At 36.1% G+C, this 19198-nt stretch overlaps 3 protein-coding genes across 3 annotated transcripts; all 3 read right to left on the reverse strand.

Moving 5' to 3' along the window:
- Positions 1 to 834: 834 nt before the first annotated feature.
- Positions 835 to 2501, reverse strand: LOC130466991 (replication protein A 70 kDa DNA-binding subunit B-like). The gene is made up of 7 exons (XM_056835509.1): positions 2335 to 2501; positions 2118 to 2239; positions 1928 to 2011; positions 1731 to 1855; positions 1479 to 1636; positions 1269 to 1389; positions 835 to 1176 (listed from the first exon to the last, which is right to left on the reverse strand). Exons 1-7 carry the CDS (start codon positions 2415 to 2417, stop codon positions 982 to 984), a joined length of 888 nt encoding a protein of 295 aa, XP_056691487.1. The 5' UTR covers positions 2418 to 2501; the 3' UTR covers positions 835 to 981.
- A 768-nt stretch (positions 2502 to 3269) lies between these two features.
- LOC130467523 (uncharacterized) lies at positions 3270 to 5315 on the reverse strand. Its single transcript, XM_056836050.1, has one exon. It carries the CDS (start codon positions 5313 to 5315, stop codon positions 3270 to 3272), a length of 2046 nt encoding a protein of 681 aa, XP_056692028.1.
- Positions 5316 to 5325: 10 nt separating this feature from the next.
- LOC130467524 (uncharacterized) lies at positions 5326 to 7766 on the reverse strand. Its single transcript, XM_056836051.1, has 3 exons — positions 6690 to 7766; positions 6416 to 6599; positions 5326 to 6329 (listed from the first exon to the last, which is right to left on the reverse strand). Exons 1-3 carry the CDS (start codon positions 7764 to 7766, stop codon positions 5326 to 5328), a joined length of 2265 nt encoding a protein of 754 aa, XP_056692029.1.
- Between the last annotated feature and the right edge of the window lie 11432 nt (positions 7767 to 19198).

Here is a 19198-nt window from a genome sequence, read left to right on the forward strand (position 1 = left end):
CGAGAGGCAGCAACGGAGTGTGAGAAAATCAGAAAAACACACAAAAAAGGAGAGAAGAGAAAGAGAAGAGAGGTGTTTGTAGCTTTCAAGGCAGTCATCAGGAAACTGCCGTTTGCCGAAGATTCAACTATCGGATCGTTCTGATTTTTGGTCAGCTTGTTGAGGATACATAGGGCCTCAGTTTGACAGTTGGATCGTCGTTTTGAGCTCTGGTTTGTCCGTGGTCGCTGCTGGACATAACCTACGTTTTTTAGTGATATTCTTCATCTCTTGTCTCTTAATTGTTCATCTGTTATGTATGAAAGTGTTGGTGGGTTGTTAAGCTTTGTATGTCTGATTTAATTTGGGTTCTTTTGCCATCAATTTTTTCATAATAAGAGAAGGCGACAAGGGTTGACTCCTCACAAGTCCCGTGGTTTTTACTCTTCACATCAAAGGGGTTTTTCACGTATAATTCGTGTGTGTTGATTGTTTTTGTTCTTTCGCATTTGATTGTTTCTTGTTGTCCATTATTGTTTGATTTATAGGTTATTTGTTTGGTGGATTATTTGTGGTGTATTGGAGTTATATTGTTTGGTTGATTGTCTTGGAAGTGATCCTTGTGGGTAGTTGATATACTACTAGGGTCCTATCAGCATGGGCTTAATTGGTGCGCTTTCATTAAGGGCTCACTCATGTACTCTTCTAGGGATGTATAAGTTGTGCTGTAATTAGACTAGTATTTTATGCACGCGATGCGTGCGTGAATTTTAGAAACTTTATTGTGCCTATTATTTCATGCACGCGATGCTTGCGAAATTTTACAAATTTTAGACACTAATAATCATTCGCAAAGTCCATATTTTGCGACATTGAGGTCATACAATACTCGTAGCCTTACATGACGAATTTAAAGCTATTAAAAAAAATTAACATTATTTTGATACAACTAACATATCCTATTGAAAAATCAAAATTGAAGTACATACAAAATAGTAAATATCATTTTCTTTTTTTGCTCGCAATATATTTGTTTAACCACATGCACTCCTCCGCCCAATCGACATGCAACACATATCCAACCGTATACGAATGTTCAGGATTAAAATCTCCAATTGGTGGATGTAGCACCCATGAAAAAGCTCTGTTTCCGAAACATGCAAATACTTTTTCCATCACTCGATTACGTCCATTAGGCTGCATGAACGTTAAAAAATATATTCAAATGTAAAATCAACATGAGCTAATATTTTTAAAACAATTATGTTGTTAGAGTATTAGATTGAAACCTGTTGAAGTACTGATTTTATTTCAGTAGCTAAACAACCTAAAAGGTGTTGTGCAAGATCGTGTAATATTGTGACTTTCAAATTACCACTTTTATCAAATATGGTAAGTCGAAGAAGCAACCTATAAAACGAAATTAAATCAATTTATTAATATAGATATTTACCAATATATAATGTGTGTTTAAGTATAAAAAAAATTTAGATAGTTACCTTGGGATAGTTACAGTGTTGGTGAGATTGCAAGATTGACATTTTTGTAGTCCTTGAAAAATGACAACCTTTTTTAGGCAACGATTGCATGCCTCATATATGATGTTATCAACACTATCAACGCGACATGCATATGCAACAACTCGACAGTATTGAACCTACCAAAAAAAAGACGCAAAGTCCGACAATTAAGTACATAATACCGTATTTAATTTGTTGACAACACTCAAACTTCAAGGTTAAAAACGATACCTTTCTCACGCTGGGAAATTGAGATAATCGGATACGGGGAGTGTTAGAAATATCAATCGACGACTTTAACGAAAAAGTCGGCGAACGAAACCAATCTCTCCTTATCTTTGCCAATTTTCCGATTTATACCTATACGTGAAAAAATTTGTGAGCATAATACTTAAGGTTATGTTGTACATGTATTTGGCGAGATTGTGCGTACCATGTAGATAAGGATGTTGTTTTTTCATTAACCGGGTTAACATAAACCCTAGTGTGGTATCCCGTGGAAAGATATGTACCTGTTTGTATTTATCAATTAGAAATATTATCACAGCTGTATATTATACTTTAAACTACATATTAAAAAGACAGCATTTACTATATAATTTAATTTGGATGATGTACCATAGAAGCTCTTGACATGCAGACCACATGCTACAATGATTGGTGCCACGTCAACATGATTAAGATTTTCATCAAGAACGTGCACAAAATCATTCCAAAGTGTTAATTTAATAACAGTCCAGCTGCAAGTAGAAATTAAAACAATATTAAGACAAATTTACCGAAATAAAGGTAAATTCGATTTGTAATTAACATTTTAATAATTTAGAGGACTTACGTTGTATCCATTATTGCCACGTCTCGCTTAAATGAATCCACACCAATATTCTCAACCGGTGAAACGTATAGGACCAATCCCATTGCATCTAAAACATCATCAATGTTTCAATTAATAAACGACATATGCATGATAACTAAATATTGAAAAAAGGCAAACAAAAGTACCATAAACTCTATCAGTACAGTCGATGTGACAACTTAATCGGTTCAACTGAACCAAATTGTAGTGGAATGAAGGTATGGAAATGTCATCCTCCTCTTCACGTATCACATTTGTTTCTTCTTTGATGATCATCTGTTTCCAATTGGGGACAATTTTGTTTTTCCCTTCAGCAAATATCACTTGTACAGCAAGGAGTATATAAATGAATCCCTCTTGAAACCGTCCTATAAACTTTTCAATCGCGGGGCCGAAAATATTGCACTGTATGGCCTGACCCTACAAAAGGAAACACATGAAAAAGTTATGATATAGTTCAGATTCAATGAAAATTTGAATGAAGCGTAAGGTCATTTACCTCAACATCGACAAAAATCATTTTCCATGTTTGCTTGGTTGTTCCTTTATGGTTATAGTTGAAAATATCATAATTGCGAATCAGTCGGGCTCGTACATCATATCGTTGTACCCCGCTAGGATATAAATGCTCAAAAGTTGGATAATGGTACTCTGTCATCCTGTAAAGTTAGTTCAGAATAAAATTAGAATTACATAAACCGAAATTCACAACGTATGAATAGGTATATCACATGAAAAGAAAGTTATGTACATGAAAACATTTAATTACTCCGATATATAAAATTCACATCTCTCAATTCGCCCGTAGCTATATGGTAAATCAATTATTATTACAAAAACTACTCAATGTCAAGAATACAATAACGTTTATTACAAAATTGGGAAATAAAAAATAATACTTTAATTCCGTATCTCTAATCATAAGACAACAAAACTTCTTTGTACACAATATTTTTAGTGAATATGCCTTCACAACCTTGAACCTTTCCCTTTTCTACCACGATCATTGTCGTGTTCTCTGAAATTCCTCGTGATAATGCCACATATAGCTGGCCGTGGCTAAATACATGATCAGGGAGGAATATCCCAACATGTGGAATAGTTTGTCCCTGAGACTTGTTGATAGTCAAGGCAAAACTCAACTTCACAGGAAATTGCTTTCTGACCATCTCGAATGGCAATTTAATATCTTCAGCAGTTTTCAAGGGAATTCTTGGCAAAAACACTCTGTTCCCCCTAGAATGTCCGGTTAAAATCTCAGCATCAATGAAATTGTCCTTTAATGAATGGCAAAGCAACCGTGTTCCATTGCAAAGACCATGTTTAGGATCAATATTTCTCAAAAGCATTAAGGGTACCCCAGGTTTCAGGGTGAGAGCATGGGGAGGCAATCCCGACGCAGAAATCGAATTCAAAAACTCTTGTTGATACAAATTTCTCTTATCTTCATGAACAGAATCAAACGAATAATACGTTTTTCCTTCTCCGAGAAACTTTTCGACAACCTTATTATTTATTCTATCAGCGTCTTCGTTCAGGGGTGTGATGATCGCCCTTTCAACTATAAAATTTCCATCACCAACGTGCTCACTTAAATTTGGAAAGACCTGGTCGATCAAAGCCTCGATAGAACTATCTGCCACTGTTGGTATAATCATGGCAGTGGGTAACCTTATCATCTGATCTGAAACAGTAGGTTCATTACCATTCCCAACAGAGAGTAAGAAATTAGCAAAGCCGTTATCATCAATTGATCTCATATTTTCTCTCAAACGCAAAATACGAATGTGTCTCCACATAGGGGACCTGACAAAAGATGCGTCAATCATTTGAGCTCTAGTTCCATTTCGAACCACCGGTAAAACCTGTCTGAAATCACCACCGAACACAATAATTTTCCCCCCAAACGGCAAGTCATTCCCCATTAAATCCTTGAGTGATCGATCAACAGCTTCAAATTGATATCTGTGTGTCATTGGGGCCTCATCCCATACGATAATAGCAGAATTTTTTAGGAGAATTGCAGTTTTAGAACGTTTGGTAAATGAGCAAGTTGATGAGCTGTCTGGATTAAGTGGGAGCTGAAAAGTCGAATGTGATGTTCTTCCCTGGTGCAACAACGTTGCTGCAATTCCAGATGTTGCAGTGGGGATAGCTATTTCGCCTCTACTTTTTACAGTAGCAAGAAGGGCTTTGTATAAAAATGTTTTTCCGGTGCCCCCAGGACCATCGACGAAGAAAGAACAGCCAGCCTTTGAAATGACAGCATTCATTATTGTGTCGTATGCAACTTGTTGGTCACTATTGAGAGTGCCAACGCATGCCAAATCCTCATCTGGAACCGGAACAGAAAAGTACTCTTCCATGATAGAAGGAAGTTCGTCAATATCATCAGTACATTCGGGTAAGCTTGGCAACTCTGTGTAGTCAGAAATCCTTTTTCTAAGTGGTCTTAATAACCTATCTATGTCTTGCAAAAGTTTGTTAGTGAGGAAAACATAATTACTTGTTGTGTTTGAGGCTGGATAATCCTCAACCATGTAAGGGAAAAACTCATCCCAGAGTGCTCGTAATCCAGTTGGTTGACAATATACCAATATGGTTGCAAATAACCGACGTAATGCAGATGGCATTCGTACTGAACATGCTTCTAAAAGACATTGACGAATGCTTTCGTCATTCTCGATTAGACCGAGGGCTTCAGCTGCAGCCCTGAATGTAGGGTGTGTAACGCCATTGATCGTTCTTAAATGTTCGAACGATGTACGCTCCCTCACATGATTGAGTAACATTCTCAAATAAAATCGTTCTCCTTCCAATGGTGAAGCTACATACAATCGACCCATAACTCGTTGTGTACTTTTTCTCTTCTGCCATTCACGTGAACTCGTTAACCATCTGTAATGCTCAGGAAATTCTCGATAAAGATATTTCCTTGCATTTGGATCGACTGAATTCATCTTGAAAAATTCAGTGAGCATCGTCTGAGTTTCTTGGGTTCGCTAACACGCTTGAGATTTGCTGGTTCCCTTCGAACCTCACTTGATGCATGTTTGGCAAATGAACCTGCAAACGATCTACGGCAGGACATATTCTAGTCATGGGGAATTTGTAAAGTTTCCACATAGCTTCGGGTGCACAAATCCACCGTGCATCAACATATTGTGCAATCTCATCTCCGTTATGAACTTCCATTGAAACTCTATCTGAACCCTTATGGATGTACTTATACAGATATTTGACACACTTGATGCTGCTGCATATCTCAATATTGATGTGACAATCGTACTTTAAGAGCAAAAAAGGATTATATGGGACTACCCACCGATTATCTACACGAACTCGTGAATTCTCACGCAACGGTACTGCTGGACGATCTTGTGGACGACGGTAAAGAGGATATGAGTCATTGCCTTGCTTTGTATCATTAGAGAATTCCTTAGGGAATCCTTTCTTACAACTTCCTTGTTTCATACACGGGGATTTGTGGTTGAGAACACCACATGGGCCATGAATCATGTGTTTAAGAACTGCCTTATACAATTTTGGTTCTTGTTGTTCATCAGGAATCACTGCTCTCACAATCTTATCAAAGTCATCCGGAGTGGTTAGCTTGTCATTTTGATCAAGAATTAATAACATATGAACATGTGGAAGACCCCTCTTTTGGAATTCAATCACATATACATAAGCAACAACCGTTCCGAGGACGCCCCTTTCGAGAACATCCTTTTTCAACTCTTCAAGTTTAGCATGAAAAACTCGTGTCAGCAGATCTGGACGATCGTTTGGAACTTGTCCGGCCAACAATTCTGATTGTATCTCTGGCCAAGATGGATTGCATGTCATTGTAAGAAATATATCGGGCTTGCCGAACTTATGAACCAATGCCATGGCATCTTGATACCTCTGGTGCATATCTCTTGGACTTCCAACGAATGAAGATGGTAGTATGGTCCATCGTCCAACATTTTCTGCAAATAGACATTATATGAATTATGTGAAACAATGTATGAATTATTGAGTGTAATATAATTGATTAACTTAAATCAATATGGACCTGTGTTATGCTCTCCAGCATGTAAAGAATCCTCTAAACCCTTGTACAAATCAGCACGTATCTTATCTTGGTTGAGTGCAATCCACCTCAAGTTATTGGCTTGCATTTTGACACAGTTATCGACAATAAATTGTTGCAGTAGACGACCGCCTCTTAAGATTAGAGAATCAAGATGTTGTCGCATCTATAACACAAAATACTTGTTTTGGTCATAAAGGTCTAAGTATATGATTTTTAGGATAAGGCTTAAAAAAGAGTTATTAGAAATATGCACCTGAAACATGTATGCATAGAATTCCCGGCATGTCAACTTCTTACCAGTGGAACTTCGACTGTTTAAATCCCAGCCGTAAGAACCATAAGGGAACAATAGAGGATACTGCAGTGGGTCATAATAACCGGCAGTGTCTTTGATATAACTTAGTTGCCCAGTTACTGACTCTACCATGATGTCCCTATCCTTCAAGTTGGAAATGTCATCACCTCCAACGACAACTGCTGCTACTTGCGAAGCTGTCGGCATCGAGTATTGATGTTTATTTGTAGGTTGCTCTTTGATGACAAATTTGCAATCACTTAAGTCACTACGCTGAGCAAGATGACAGAGATTGTGGACAAAAGGATTGTGAGCATTCAAAATATTCTTGATTCTGTCGATGACATCGAGGCGTAATGATGAATTCTCTGCTGCACGATTTTCATTTTCATGCTCAGTATCATAAATGTAGAGTTGAAGAAATCGAGGACGATCTCCTTCGTTCAAAGGTAAAAAACCTCCAATACGATGGTAAATTGAACCTTGTGCACGGAATGTGTAAACGCCTTGACGTGCATTTGCTAGTTCGTCATCTAAATGAACTCCCATTGAAGTGAATGAAAAGACATGGTTGTACTTACGAATGTTTTGCCTAAAATGAGCCCCATATTCCGATTGATCAGAATATAAATCAAGCATATCAGAGGATAATGGAAAATCAGGTAAGTTGACCTTCCCACTTAAGCAACATAGTTCAGGAGATTCACAATGGAAAAGTCGTGCTTGGCAATGCGGACATGTTTTCATGGGTGGCAAACTGAATATAGGAACTCCTTGACTCTCTTGGTAATTTCTTGCACAATTTCTATAACCAGTTCTCCCTACTTTCCAGACCCTTATATCATCAGAAATGGGGTTTGATATGTTGTTGGTGTCGATTGCACGACTTTCACCGACATTGAATAATATGCCAGGCATGCGTATTTCATTTTCCGCCTCAACAAAACGCGGCAATTCCACATCGTCTGAAGTAGGGTATGTTATACGTGCATTGGTTGTACTGCTCTCGCCAACACAAAAGAATCTATTGGGCATGCCGCTTCAGTTTGATGTTGGGTCTGGGATGGTCACGGTGGGTGCACTACTTTCACAGACACTAAAAAACCGATTTTCTAGATTTGCCCGAGTATCGAGTAAACGAAGTTCATCAATAGGTTGCACTGCATTATCAAATCATGTTTTTGATTGGTTAGGTAAGTTGTCATGTTTACATACTTAAAATGAATTGATTATGTTCAGATTTCTTACGTTCACGCCTTTCACATCCAGTCGTGACATTGTGGGCACGATTTGTGATGTCTGCCATAGCCCTTCTAACTCCCAAAGTGTTGGGAGTATTGGTAACAATCACAGGCCCTTCCGAACATGGAGTTTGAGGTTGGCTTTCAGGAGTAGCTATAACATCTGATTGGTTTTCACATGCATAGCTGAGTCGTCTTTTTGCATTTTGACGATCTCTTTGTTCTGGAGTGAGTGATTTTCTCTGTTGTCTTTTTTTATCCCTCCATATCGACCTTTGATCTTGCATACATTGATCTCCATTCTCGTCCATTATGAAACTCTAAAACTACACATTAATTTGGTTACTATAAGTTGTTTGCATTGTAATTTTGTTGCAATATATAAACGGATAAATGAAAATATTCATTTTGATGCATTTTTTTCCTTTTTTGCTAAAACGAACGTATAATTTTAAAATAAATTAAATATTTTATGTTGTTTCCTTTCGCTTTTCTGTTTTACTTAAACGAAAGTTTATATTTAAATTAAATTCAATATTGTATTTGAATGTTTTTTTTTATATGCTTTTTTACTAAAAGGAAAGTCAAACATAACTTGTGTTTTTTTTTTAAATTTTCGTATTAGTATTCGAACTTTAGATGATACTCCGTATTTGGTTCCGTTTATTTTATAAACCACCATAATAGAGGTACAAATTTTCGTTTTAGTACAGTTTAAAACAGAGGCCCATTTTGTTCTCAAAGCCCAATCCTTTCCATACTTAACAACAGAAACCCTATCTGATGTTGTTGTTGTTATCCGCCGTTCCTCTCCCAAGTCAAACTTATTTTCATTTGTTGCCTCCCTTCTCTCTCATCGTTTATCAGATCTCCATCTTTTCTCTCCTTCATCTTTTCTCTCCTTCATCGTTTATCAAACCCATATACATAGATGATTTAGAAGAAGAGCTGAACGTAGGCTTGGATTCTTTCAATACAACTGCGGATGACGGCAGCATCGAGGAGGTTAGTGCTTCATTTAGTTTCTCACCTTCTCCAAGTTACATGCTGAATTTCCATGTTGAATTGAATTTAAATTCTTAAGATTTTGTATCCGAAATAATGGGTTTATTCCAATTTAGACTTTTGTTTCTGATTTGTTGTGTATAGGTGGCAGTGCAATTGATGGTTATATATGTATGAAGAGTGTTTGGAAGGAAACTATCAATCAATCCAGAAGTTGAAGCAAATGAAATCACCGCCTATTCCTCTCCCAACTCAGATTAAGGCTTTTATGTAAGATGTTGGGCCAAAAATCGCTAATTTAACTAATTCAACTCAGATTAAGGGTATTTTGTAAAATAGGCGCAAGTTTTTTCTGATTGGAATGGGTATTTAGGATTTAATTTAGCGATTAATTGTTGAGTAACTAACTGATTTTTTTTTTTGGTTTGCATGTCGTATCAATGTGGAGGGTAAGGTCGTTGGCTGGGCGAGGCGATGGCGAGGCGCTGGGCGAGGCGCTGGGCGAGGCGCTGGGCGAGGCGATGGCGAGGCGTTGGGCGATTGCGAGGCGATGGGCGATGTTGGGTAATGACCCTACCTAGCTTATGTTTTACATGCTCTGTTAAATTGCGTGCCTAATTTAAGTTTGTTTTAATTTGGTGAGATTTTTTGATACTATTCTTGGTTTGTCAATTATTTGTATGTTTCTTGAATTTAACGTTAATTTAACCATTATTGGGGTTCATCAAATTTTTTTATCTGTTAATTTGAGAATTTGTTAGGTTTTGAGAATTTAACCATTATTGGGATTTCGTCTGTTAAAGTTGATATTTTGAGAATTTGACCATTATTGGGGTTTTGTCTAATTTGTTGTTACTATTATCGATGTCTAGTTGTTTGTATCTGTTAAATTTGAGAATTTTACTTTATCACGATCTTCTCGTGATTTGTAGTGGAGGAATATTTGAGATTTCCGGCTTGATTTGCAATTGTAATTGAGTACTCAGTATATTTGCAATTGTAATTGAGTACTCAGTATATTTGTAATTGACAATAAACTTACAAATTGGTAGATTTGAACTGAATGTCGTTTTAGAAATATTTGATGAATTGTGAATTATTTGTTGATGTTTTATTTGTTCATTTGATTTTGCTTTTTCTGAGACTATTGGGTGTTGTCTATTCCGTATGGGACACTAAAACTGCAATTACTAAATTGAATTTGTTTGACAATTATGATAAAATTGGTAGATTTGAACTGAATTTCATTTTAGCGATATTTGATGAATTGTGAATTTTCTGAACATTGATTGTGGAATAGTGATCTGTTTTTTGATGTTTTAATTTGGTGAGGTTAAGTGTTGGGATTATATTCTGAGTTGTGGAATTGGGATTTGTGAATTGGGATTTGTGAATTGTGATTTGTGAATTGTGGAACAGTGATCGAATACTTGAGTGCATAGGATATGCATACCTTAAGTAATTTTTTCCCCTAAGACTATTTATAAGTTATAGCTAGATGTAATAATCAATTTCTAATTTTATAGAACACATGTTTAACCGATTTACATGATAATTAAGAAGGGTATTTTAAAATCAACTAACAACTTATTCAAAAAAAAGCATGAAAAGTAATGTGTAATAATTATTTAAAATCAATAAAAAGTATGCATATTAATATTTTGTTAAGAGTTTGGTGGGCCTACCTTATGCCGTTGTTTATAGTATGCCTTGATGAACTTAACACCCAACTTGGAATTTAACTTAAAACCGAAATTATAACCTGCAAAACAATAATTTATTTCAGATTTTTTGATTTACATAATTGAATTAAAAAATGCAAACCCATCTGGCAAGAGTACTATAAATTTAACAAAAGAAATGCAAAAAATCTGAGATTTGACTTGGGAAAGCAAAGATCTGAAAGATGAGGAGTTTAGTTTTCCTTCCAGATTTTAAACATTAAGAATTAACCGTATGTCTTTGGTTGTTGTACCTCGTTATGAACTTCAAACCCCAATTAAATTCTAATGTGATTGCAATTTAAAATTTAAAAAATTATGATATTATTTAACCAAATGCATAAATTGAAATATAAAATCATTAAAAAGCAAGAATGCATATTAATATTTTGTTAAGAGTTTGGTGGGCCTACCTTATGCCGTTGTTTATAGTATGCCTTGATGAACTTAACACCCAACTTGGAATTTAACTTAAAACCGAAATTATAACATGCAAAACAATAATTTATTTCAGATTTTTTGATTTACATAATTGAATTAAAAAATGCAAACCCATCTGGCAAGAGTACTATAAATTTAACAAAAGAAATGCAAAAAATCTGAGATTTGACTTGGGAAAGCAAAGATCTGAAAGATGAGGAGTTTAGTTTTCCTTCCAGATTTTAAACATTAAGAATTAACCGTATGTCTTTGGTTGTTGTACCTCGTTATGAACTTCAAACCCCAATTAAATTCTAATGTGATTGCAATTTAAAATTTAAAAAATTATGATATTATTTAACCAAATGCATAAATTGAAATATAAAATCATTAAAAAGCAAGAATATTACCTACCTTATACGTTGAAATCTGCAAAATAAATTAATGCAACAATATTAGAAAAGAACATTGGTTTTATGCATAAAATCACAAATTTAATTACGATTTTATTTTTTATATAGCCTTGTATACATAAAAATTATAATGTTATGCGTACAATATTACACTGTATTTGTATGCATACACAGATTTGTGATTTTATTTTTTGAAAGTGTTTAATTTCTGTTTCTGATTGTATTTGTTTTGCAAGGATTCATACGAAAAAGTGTACTTACGTGTGGGCGACTTCAAGAAGGCAGAACAGTGATGCGGCAGTAGATTTCTGGAATTTTTTCGCCTCTTCTGGTTTACAATGGAGTTTTTTTGGATGTTTTTGGTTTCTGCAATTAAGTTAAAAAAATTTAAATTGTTTAGCTGTATTGTTCTTGTTTTGTCTTGTAATAATTTTCGTTTCATTTAGAAACTGTAATAATTGTCTTGTTTTTGGTTTTCGTTTCATTTAGAAACTGTAATAATTGTAATATTTTATTTTCCCTTTTTTCATTCCTTTCCTGATTTAATCCATCAATCAACACTAACTTTGGTAACTGAGTTAAAGGGGATTTTATTCTGTGGTAATGGGCCCATATTCTTCATTTTGGGCGTTAAATTCTTTCAGTCAATAAAGGTCTGTAGGGCAAACAAACTGTAGAACTCTGGGGGGGTATTTTTGACTTTTAATTGGGGGACACGAAAAGTGACATTACCAAAATGTCCCTCGGCTGTTCCTTTATAGAATAGAGATTGATTAGTTTCTACTGCTTGCCCTTCAGGAGTCATGGAAAAACTCCAAAAATAAATATACGAAGTAAGAAAATTTAAAATATAAATTAGGTAATACCTTATTTTCATAGATTTCCATATTAACAACAATAAAATAAAAATTTACTTTTATAATCCCATATCAAGATTGTTTAAGTTTTCCTTTTTGTTTGTTTGTACGGGAATATTGAATCCTAATGATGTATTTGTTACTTGTTAGTAAGATTACTTCCATACTTGCTTGTTGTCCCAAAGGATTAATGCTCCTCCAAAAGTGAGTACTTGTGCGGTGTTTTTGTATTCCTTCTGGTCGATTTGCCAAAGATGTAATCTGATTTTGATGCAATTGTTGGTTGCCCTTATGCTGCAAATTTCTGGGAGCATGGAGGGTGGGGCTGAAGTGGTATTTTGGTAGTGCTGCAAAGTGGATGAATTGGTGTATGAAAAGCTTAAGTGGGGAGGAGTTATGAAGGTGAACGTATGTTGCTGTGACTGCGCTCTATGGCAGCAGTGCCAGGCTCCCAGCAGAGGTTGCTGCTGCTGATGTCACCAGCATAAACAAGTATGAGATGCGACATGTGAATGTTATGGAGACGAAATCAGTTGTTCTTGGGCTTTGAGATTTGGGCTTTGGGCTTTGGGCTTTGGATTACTCTTCTAGGGTGTGGGTGGAAGGGTGTCCGAAGTCCATTTCTAATGGTGTAATTTGCTTGGCTAATTAATAAAATCTAATGGTGTCCATTTTTGATTGAGTCAAAGATTTATTTGTTCTTTTGGCAGTGGAGATGTAATGGACTAAATCAAAAAACCTATTTGCTTCCTTTCCAACAAGTAGAAGATGTTCGTCCCGTTGTCGTCCCATTTGAGTCAATTGAAAACAACCTCTCTACAATTACAGGGGTGAGGTTGCATACATCCAACCCCCCTTCCCTACCCCGCTTCGCCTCTTTAAGGCAATGGGATAATGATTCACCTTAAAATCGATATCAATATTAGCTTGAATGAATGAATGAAAACACTAAAACCGAACTTTTTTTTATTAATTAAATTTTAAGCACAATAATTAAATAATACACCATCTATTATTCAAATTTTCAAATTTATATAAACAAATTACACGACCATAAAAAAACACACACAAATGACAAGAATCACATGAATCTAGTACCAAGTCCTCATCAAGTCACAAAGAATTGGTATATCCTTCAACAAATTTGTTTGCTTAGTTCTAAATTTTTGGATAATTATCACTTAGCATCCTAAGGTTGGACCATTTCGCATCTGGAAATTGTGGTAAATGACTACCGCTACATGCCATCCTAAATTTTGGTTGCTTCTTGTTGCATACGCAGTACTATTTTATTTAGTTTATTTTATTTTTATTTTATTTTGAGTAATTAGCTAGTTCATCCGGTTTTTATAATCGCAACATATTCCCTTGATATGTTAGAGATCAAAGAAGTTAAAATGTAAATAGACACCAATAACTCAACCCTTCCTTCATACCAGCGTTTAAGTTACTTTAATTAATTTGTTTGTTTTAACAAAAGGTTTTGTTGTGCCTCAAGTGGTACACTGGGATCACTTTTAATAAAAAAATATTACGGAGTAATTAACTTTTAACCGGTTTTGATTAACTTTATATATAACTCGCAGATGAATGCTTATATTATTATGGAGTACGTTTTTACATTACAGGCGACTTTTAAGGGCTCAATTTTTTAGTTTGTCACTAAAAGATAAATGTGATTTACATTATATTGGGTAGCTTTATTCATTTTGAAGTAATTTTACCTAGGGTTATATGGAATTATTTTAGGAAAAATTGATTCTAAAAATACAACATTTAAGCGATCTACTTAAAAAGGGATGACTCTATGTTTATCTAAGAATAACACAACCTTTTGGACCTATCTTTTTTAAAAGGCTCCCCTCTATAATAACTTGCTAAAATAGGTAATATGCTACAATATTTTTTAATCTTCTTGTTCATTATATAAAGAAAAAAACATTTAATTTGTGAGGATGGTTTTCATATTACCAAGTCATTTATGAGGGGAGCCCTTTAAAAGAAGGCATGTTTAAAAGGTTGTGTTATTCTTAATTAAACGAAAAATCTGCCCTTTTTAAGCAGATCGCTTAAATGTTGTATTTTTAGAATCAAGTTTTCCATTATTTTATGTATTGAGTGACTTTTCAAGTTGTAATTTTTAAAAATTGAAGTTTAAGGTTATACCAGCAAAATGATACATTTTCACAGTTGTATTTCACATATTTTTTATATAAAAAAAACCTAGGAAAAATTCAAATTTATTTTATTTTTATTTGGGAGGATGTTTGTGATTTGGTTGCCAAGACAACTTCATTTCTGACAATTAGAGCTGTTAAAAATTGACCCGACCCGAAAAACCGACCTGAACCGACCTATTTTTTTAAGGACCGGGACCCGACCCGAGACCCGAAATTTGTTAAAATAGAAAATCCGTAACTCGACCGTATCCAACCCGTTAAAACCGACGACCGATTTCGACCCGTTAATGCATGACCCGGACCCGAACCTGACACCCGACCGAAATATAACCGATAACAAAACTAAGTCAGCTTACCCGACCGAAAAATGACCCGAACCCGATTCAACACCCGACCCGATGTCAACCGGAAACCAATTATAACCCGATAAAACTTGTTATTGACTCAATTCCTGACAAGCCGTTACCTGAATTTACGTGACCTGTTGACAACCCGATTTGCCATTGACCTAACTAAATAATAACTTAAATCAAGTTAATATTTTTATTTTTAATAATTACCTAATCTAGAACAAGTGAAAATCTTTAAACCAAATTTAACCAAATTTATAAAAGTTAATTACTCCTGATAACTATCGTACCCGGTCTTAACCCGTGTCCGATAGTAAACCCGACCTGAATATTAACAGACTGGTAATTTTTCGATCCTAACTTGATTCGACTCGTTATGACCCGAACCCGTAATTTTACCCGACTAGAAAAAGACCCGACTCGAATCCGAACCGAACCCGACTTATACCGAAATGGAAAAATAACCCGACATGACCCGACAAACTTTCAACCTCACCGAACCCGACCTGAACCCGACCTGCACCCGATGATAAAATGACCTGACACGACCTGACTAAATCATGACCCGAGATGACCAGACCCGGACCCGACTCGAGTAACCGTTTTGACAGCTCTACTGACAATAGAGGCTAAGGACAAAAGGCCTAGTTGGTTGTGCTTTGTCTTATGTATTCTAGATCATATTGTATTTGCTACCACACTTGAGTTCATTTCTCGATAAAATTATTTAGCACTAATTGATGCTTGAAAGTTGAAACAAGTAAAGAAGATTCATTAGTACTTCATTGTCTCCTATTCTAAATTCATCTATTGTCCTCAATGTTAGATCTCCAGTTTTAGGTAGTTTATTATTAGATCTCTATTATATAAGTGAAGAGGTGGAGTTATTTTATTAATTCCACTTTTGATGTTTTCCTTGGATTACTAAAATACCCTAAACACTTATAGAATAGAGAATATAATGACAACCTACCTAATAGGAAAAGTCCAAAGAAGAATTTTATTCAATCTAACTCCTTAAATAAATTCTTACCATTATAATCTATCTGTTTATATGTTTCCTATATTCGCACGCATCGCATTTATATTATATATTTTACATGTTATTTAAGATTTAAATGTAATAACACAAATTTGTTTCTTATATTCGCACGCATCGCGTGCATAGAAGACTAGTACTCCGTAATCCATAAGTGAAGCTATAAAGTATGTAGCATTGCCTATAAAGATGATTAATTCGAAACCCTTAATACAGAATTAACGAAAAATGAGTTGAATAAGAATAAACTTCACATTTCAAGTCTTGTAATGATAAGAAATTGGGTAGGGAGGCGGAAGGGGTGTAGAACATATAAGGTGCACCCTTTTATAGTTTACTCTTATATGTGAGAAGAAAATACTGTAAGGAATTACCTATAGGTATAAAAAATAACCTTGTATACGTTATATTCCCGGGTGTAAGTGTAACTAATAATTTTCGGATGTTACGTGTTGTGGATTGTGATTAGTGTCAAGCTTTAATAATCGAAAGGGAGGGATTGAGAAAATTTATAAACTTTTGGTCCAATCCACTTACATTACAAACATATAATATGGGATTTCGATGATGTTTACAAATTTTGATTTAATAATTAATTTCTTTTTAATCTCCTCTCACAAAGGCCTAGTACAACCTAATTACAAAGGCCCCTTCATCTCCCTGATAAGTTTGGAGTGGAGGTAGCTATTAATTGGGTCACCGTCACTCCCGAAACTTACATCTGTATGGTTTTAGGTCCCGTTTAGTTCACCTTATTTCATGACTTTATTACTTATTTTAGATTTAATCAGATCAGATTAGACAAGATCAGATCAGAAAAATAAGTTCAGATCAGATCAGACCAGACCAGTTCAGATCAGACCAGACCAGTTCATATCAGATCAGATCAGATTATTATTATTATTATTATTATTATTATTATTATTATTATTATGAGAAAACACCAAAACGTTACAAGCTTAACAAGCTACAAAGATCAAATGAACTACAAGAAGTTGGAGGGGAGCCGAGATACAATCTGGGCCCCCACTCCTCTAGCTATGGCGAACCCGATCCTGCTGAAAATGTGGGCAGCTGCCCGTGCCCCAATGTCTTGAGCCCTAGAGTACGTCTGGACCCGATTCAGCAAAGAAACAGCCCCTTTCTCTAATTCCCCAAAAGAAGAGAAGAAAAAAGGAAAGAAACCGTAACCCAAAGCCCTACAACGTGCCGCATACTTATACAGCTTCCGGTGCGCTGCAACCGCCACAACCCGACCCGGAACGAAGCCTGACAACCCCGATTGCGTCATAGGGGAAGACCCAGTCAAGTCAACACACACATCTAGACCGCCATCCCATGAATAAAGCAATATATCTGCAGGACGAAGAGCTCCATCACCCTCACTAGTCAGCCCAACATCAACCTCCTTGCGAGCAGAAATCCCCGACCGATAGCAAATATCCAAAAGGGTATCACGAACAACATTATGTCGATGTTTGATACCCACAATCCAAGCACAAGACACGGCATGATCCCCATAAATGTCCCCATCAAAAATCAGAGAGCAAGCAGAACACGGCGTCGAATCAGAGAACAACGGAATACCCAACCGATAGCAAAGAACCGAACGATAAGTCTTACCGTTCATAGTCTGGCCTAAACCTGAGATGGGGACTGCCCGCAACCAAGCTGAGGAGTGATCCCCCTGCTGTGATTTCCATAAGGCAACATGACGTGAAGATAAGAAGTAGGCGGATACCGCATCAGCAGTAACCTTCGTGAAAAATATGTCTGCCAATTTCTTCATGAGTGTGGGGGCAGCGATCTCACTAGGGCTACTCATAAGGTCGGTATCCACGGTCCTATTGAAAAGACCAAGAGAATCATTAAAGGCCGATCCCCGACCATCAACACCTGAAAGCCGAAGAAGCGAATCCTGCAAACCAGAAGACTGCAAACGGGATGCAAGAAAAGCATAATGCCGAACATCACCAGCTGAATAAACACCCAATCCTCCATAAGAATAAGGCAAGGTGGCAAGACGCCATTGCCAGTCACCGAACCCAGGTCCCGAAGCAGTCACGATACGCTCTAAAGAAGCCCGAAGAGCCACATCAAAGGATAATTGGGCCGCTTCGAAAAGATGAGGCGGACAAGTGCGCATAGCAAAGTAGAGTTTAGAGACTCCAGTACACGCACGAAGAAGCAACAACTCACACTGGGGATCATTAAGCTTAGCTACAGCATCCATCAACACAACAGTCTTCGACACACGTTGCGAAACCAACTCCTTACAAAAAGAGGAATCCGTACTGGGGATCATTATTATTATTATTATTATTATTATTATTATTATTATTATTATTATTATTATTATTATTATTATTATTATATATTTATATCATTGTTATTAGGAATCCTGAAAAGCTAAGAGACTTTCTCCCCAAGTTTTCTCTCGGTGCATGTTAGCCTAACGTGCACCGTAGCCATGGCAAGGAAATCTGACTCGAAATCTCAAAGCAGCAAGCATGGAAATGGAAAAGGAAAGCCACGAGGACCATCATCCGATTCTCAAGCTTTGAAAAAACGCAGTATTGAAGAGGTAGTGGGGGTAGAAGCTCTGGATTTTGGAGTCGAAAATGAGATTTTTACGCCAAAATCAGGGTTATAGCACCTTTAAATGCATTCTGAAATGCGACATTCATTTAATGAGTTCATGGAAGTGATTCATGGATCAGCAAACCAGATGAAACAAGGTATGACTCGATCTAATATGGCGGTGGGAACGATTTCAATTCCTATTTTGCAGCAATTTGATGAAGTTGCTAATACTGACAATGAACCTATTGCTGAATCAAATAGTGCGACTGAATCAATTTTGAACCCAGAACATACTGACCTAGATAATATTGATGATAATGAAGTTCATAATGCTGATAAAAGCCCCGTTGAAATTGATTTTGATGATATCCAAGAGGAGGTTGATTTTTGGACGTCAACTGTGGTGTGTTACATTGTGGGGGCTAATCCTCCTATTAATGTCATGGAGGGTTTCATTAGGAGGATATGGAAGCATTTGAATGTAGACAAGGTTGTAATGGTGAGAAAGGGGGTTTTTCTTGTGAGATTTCTTACTATGGATTCGAGAGATAAGGTGATGACATGACACTATTTTTTTTACAGTAAGCCTCGTATTCTGAAACCATGGGATCCTGCTATGGATATGGATAAAGAAGATCTTCAATCTGTACCAATATGG

This window comes from Spinacia oleracea, chromosome 2 (assembly GCF_020520425.1).
Source record: "Spinacia oleracea cultivar Varoflay chromosome 2, BTI_SOV_V1, whole genome shotgun sequence".
NCBI lineage: Eukaryota > Viridiplantae > Streptophyta > Magnoliopsida > Caryophyllales > Amaranthaceae > Spinacia > Spinacia oleracea.

Excerpts from the sequence above, each read along its gene's own strand:
- LOC130466991 (XM_056835509.1), bottom strand. The coding sequence starts at position 2,417 with ATGGGATTGGTCCTATACGTTTCACCGGTTGAGAATATTGGTGTGGAT. Across the intron at positions 1,856-1,927 it reads ATCCTTATCTACATGGTACG|AAATCGGAAAATTGGCAAAG; the intron begins CACAATCTCGCC and ends ACGTATAGGTAT. Across the intron at positions 1,637-1,730 it reads AATTTCCCAGCGTGAGAAAG|GTTCAATACTGTCGAGTTGT; the intron begins GTATCGTTTTTA and ends TTTTTTTGGTAG.
- LOC130467523 (XM_056836050.1), bottom strand. The coding sequence starts at position 5,315 with ATGAATTCAGTCGATCCAAATGCAAGGAAATATCTTTATCGAGAATTT.
- LOC130467524 (XM_056836051.1), bottom strand. The coding sequence starts at position 7,766 with ATGCCCAATAGATTCTTTTGTGTTGGCGAGAGCAGTACAACCAATGCA. Across the intron at positions 6,600-6,689 it reads TCTATGCATACATGTTTCAG|ATGCGACAACATCTTGATTC; the intron begins GTGCATATTTCT and ends TTTGTGTTATAG. Across the intron at positions 6,330-6,415 it reads TGCTGGAGAGCATAACACAG|AAAATGTTGGACGATGGACC; the intron begins GTCCATATTGAT and ends GTCTATTTGCAG.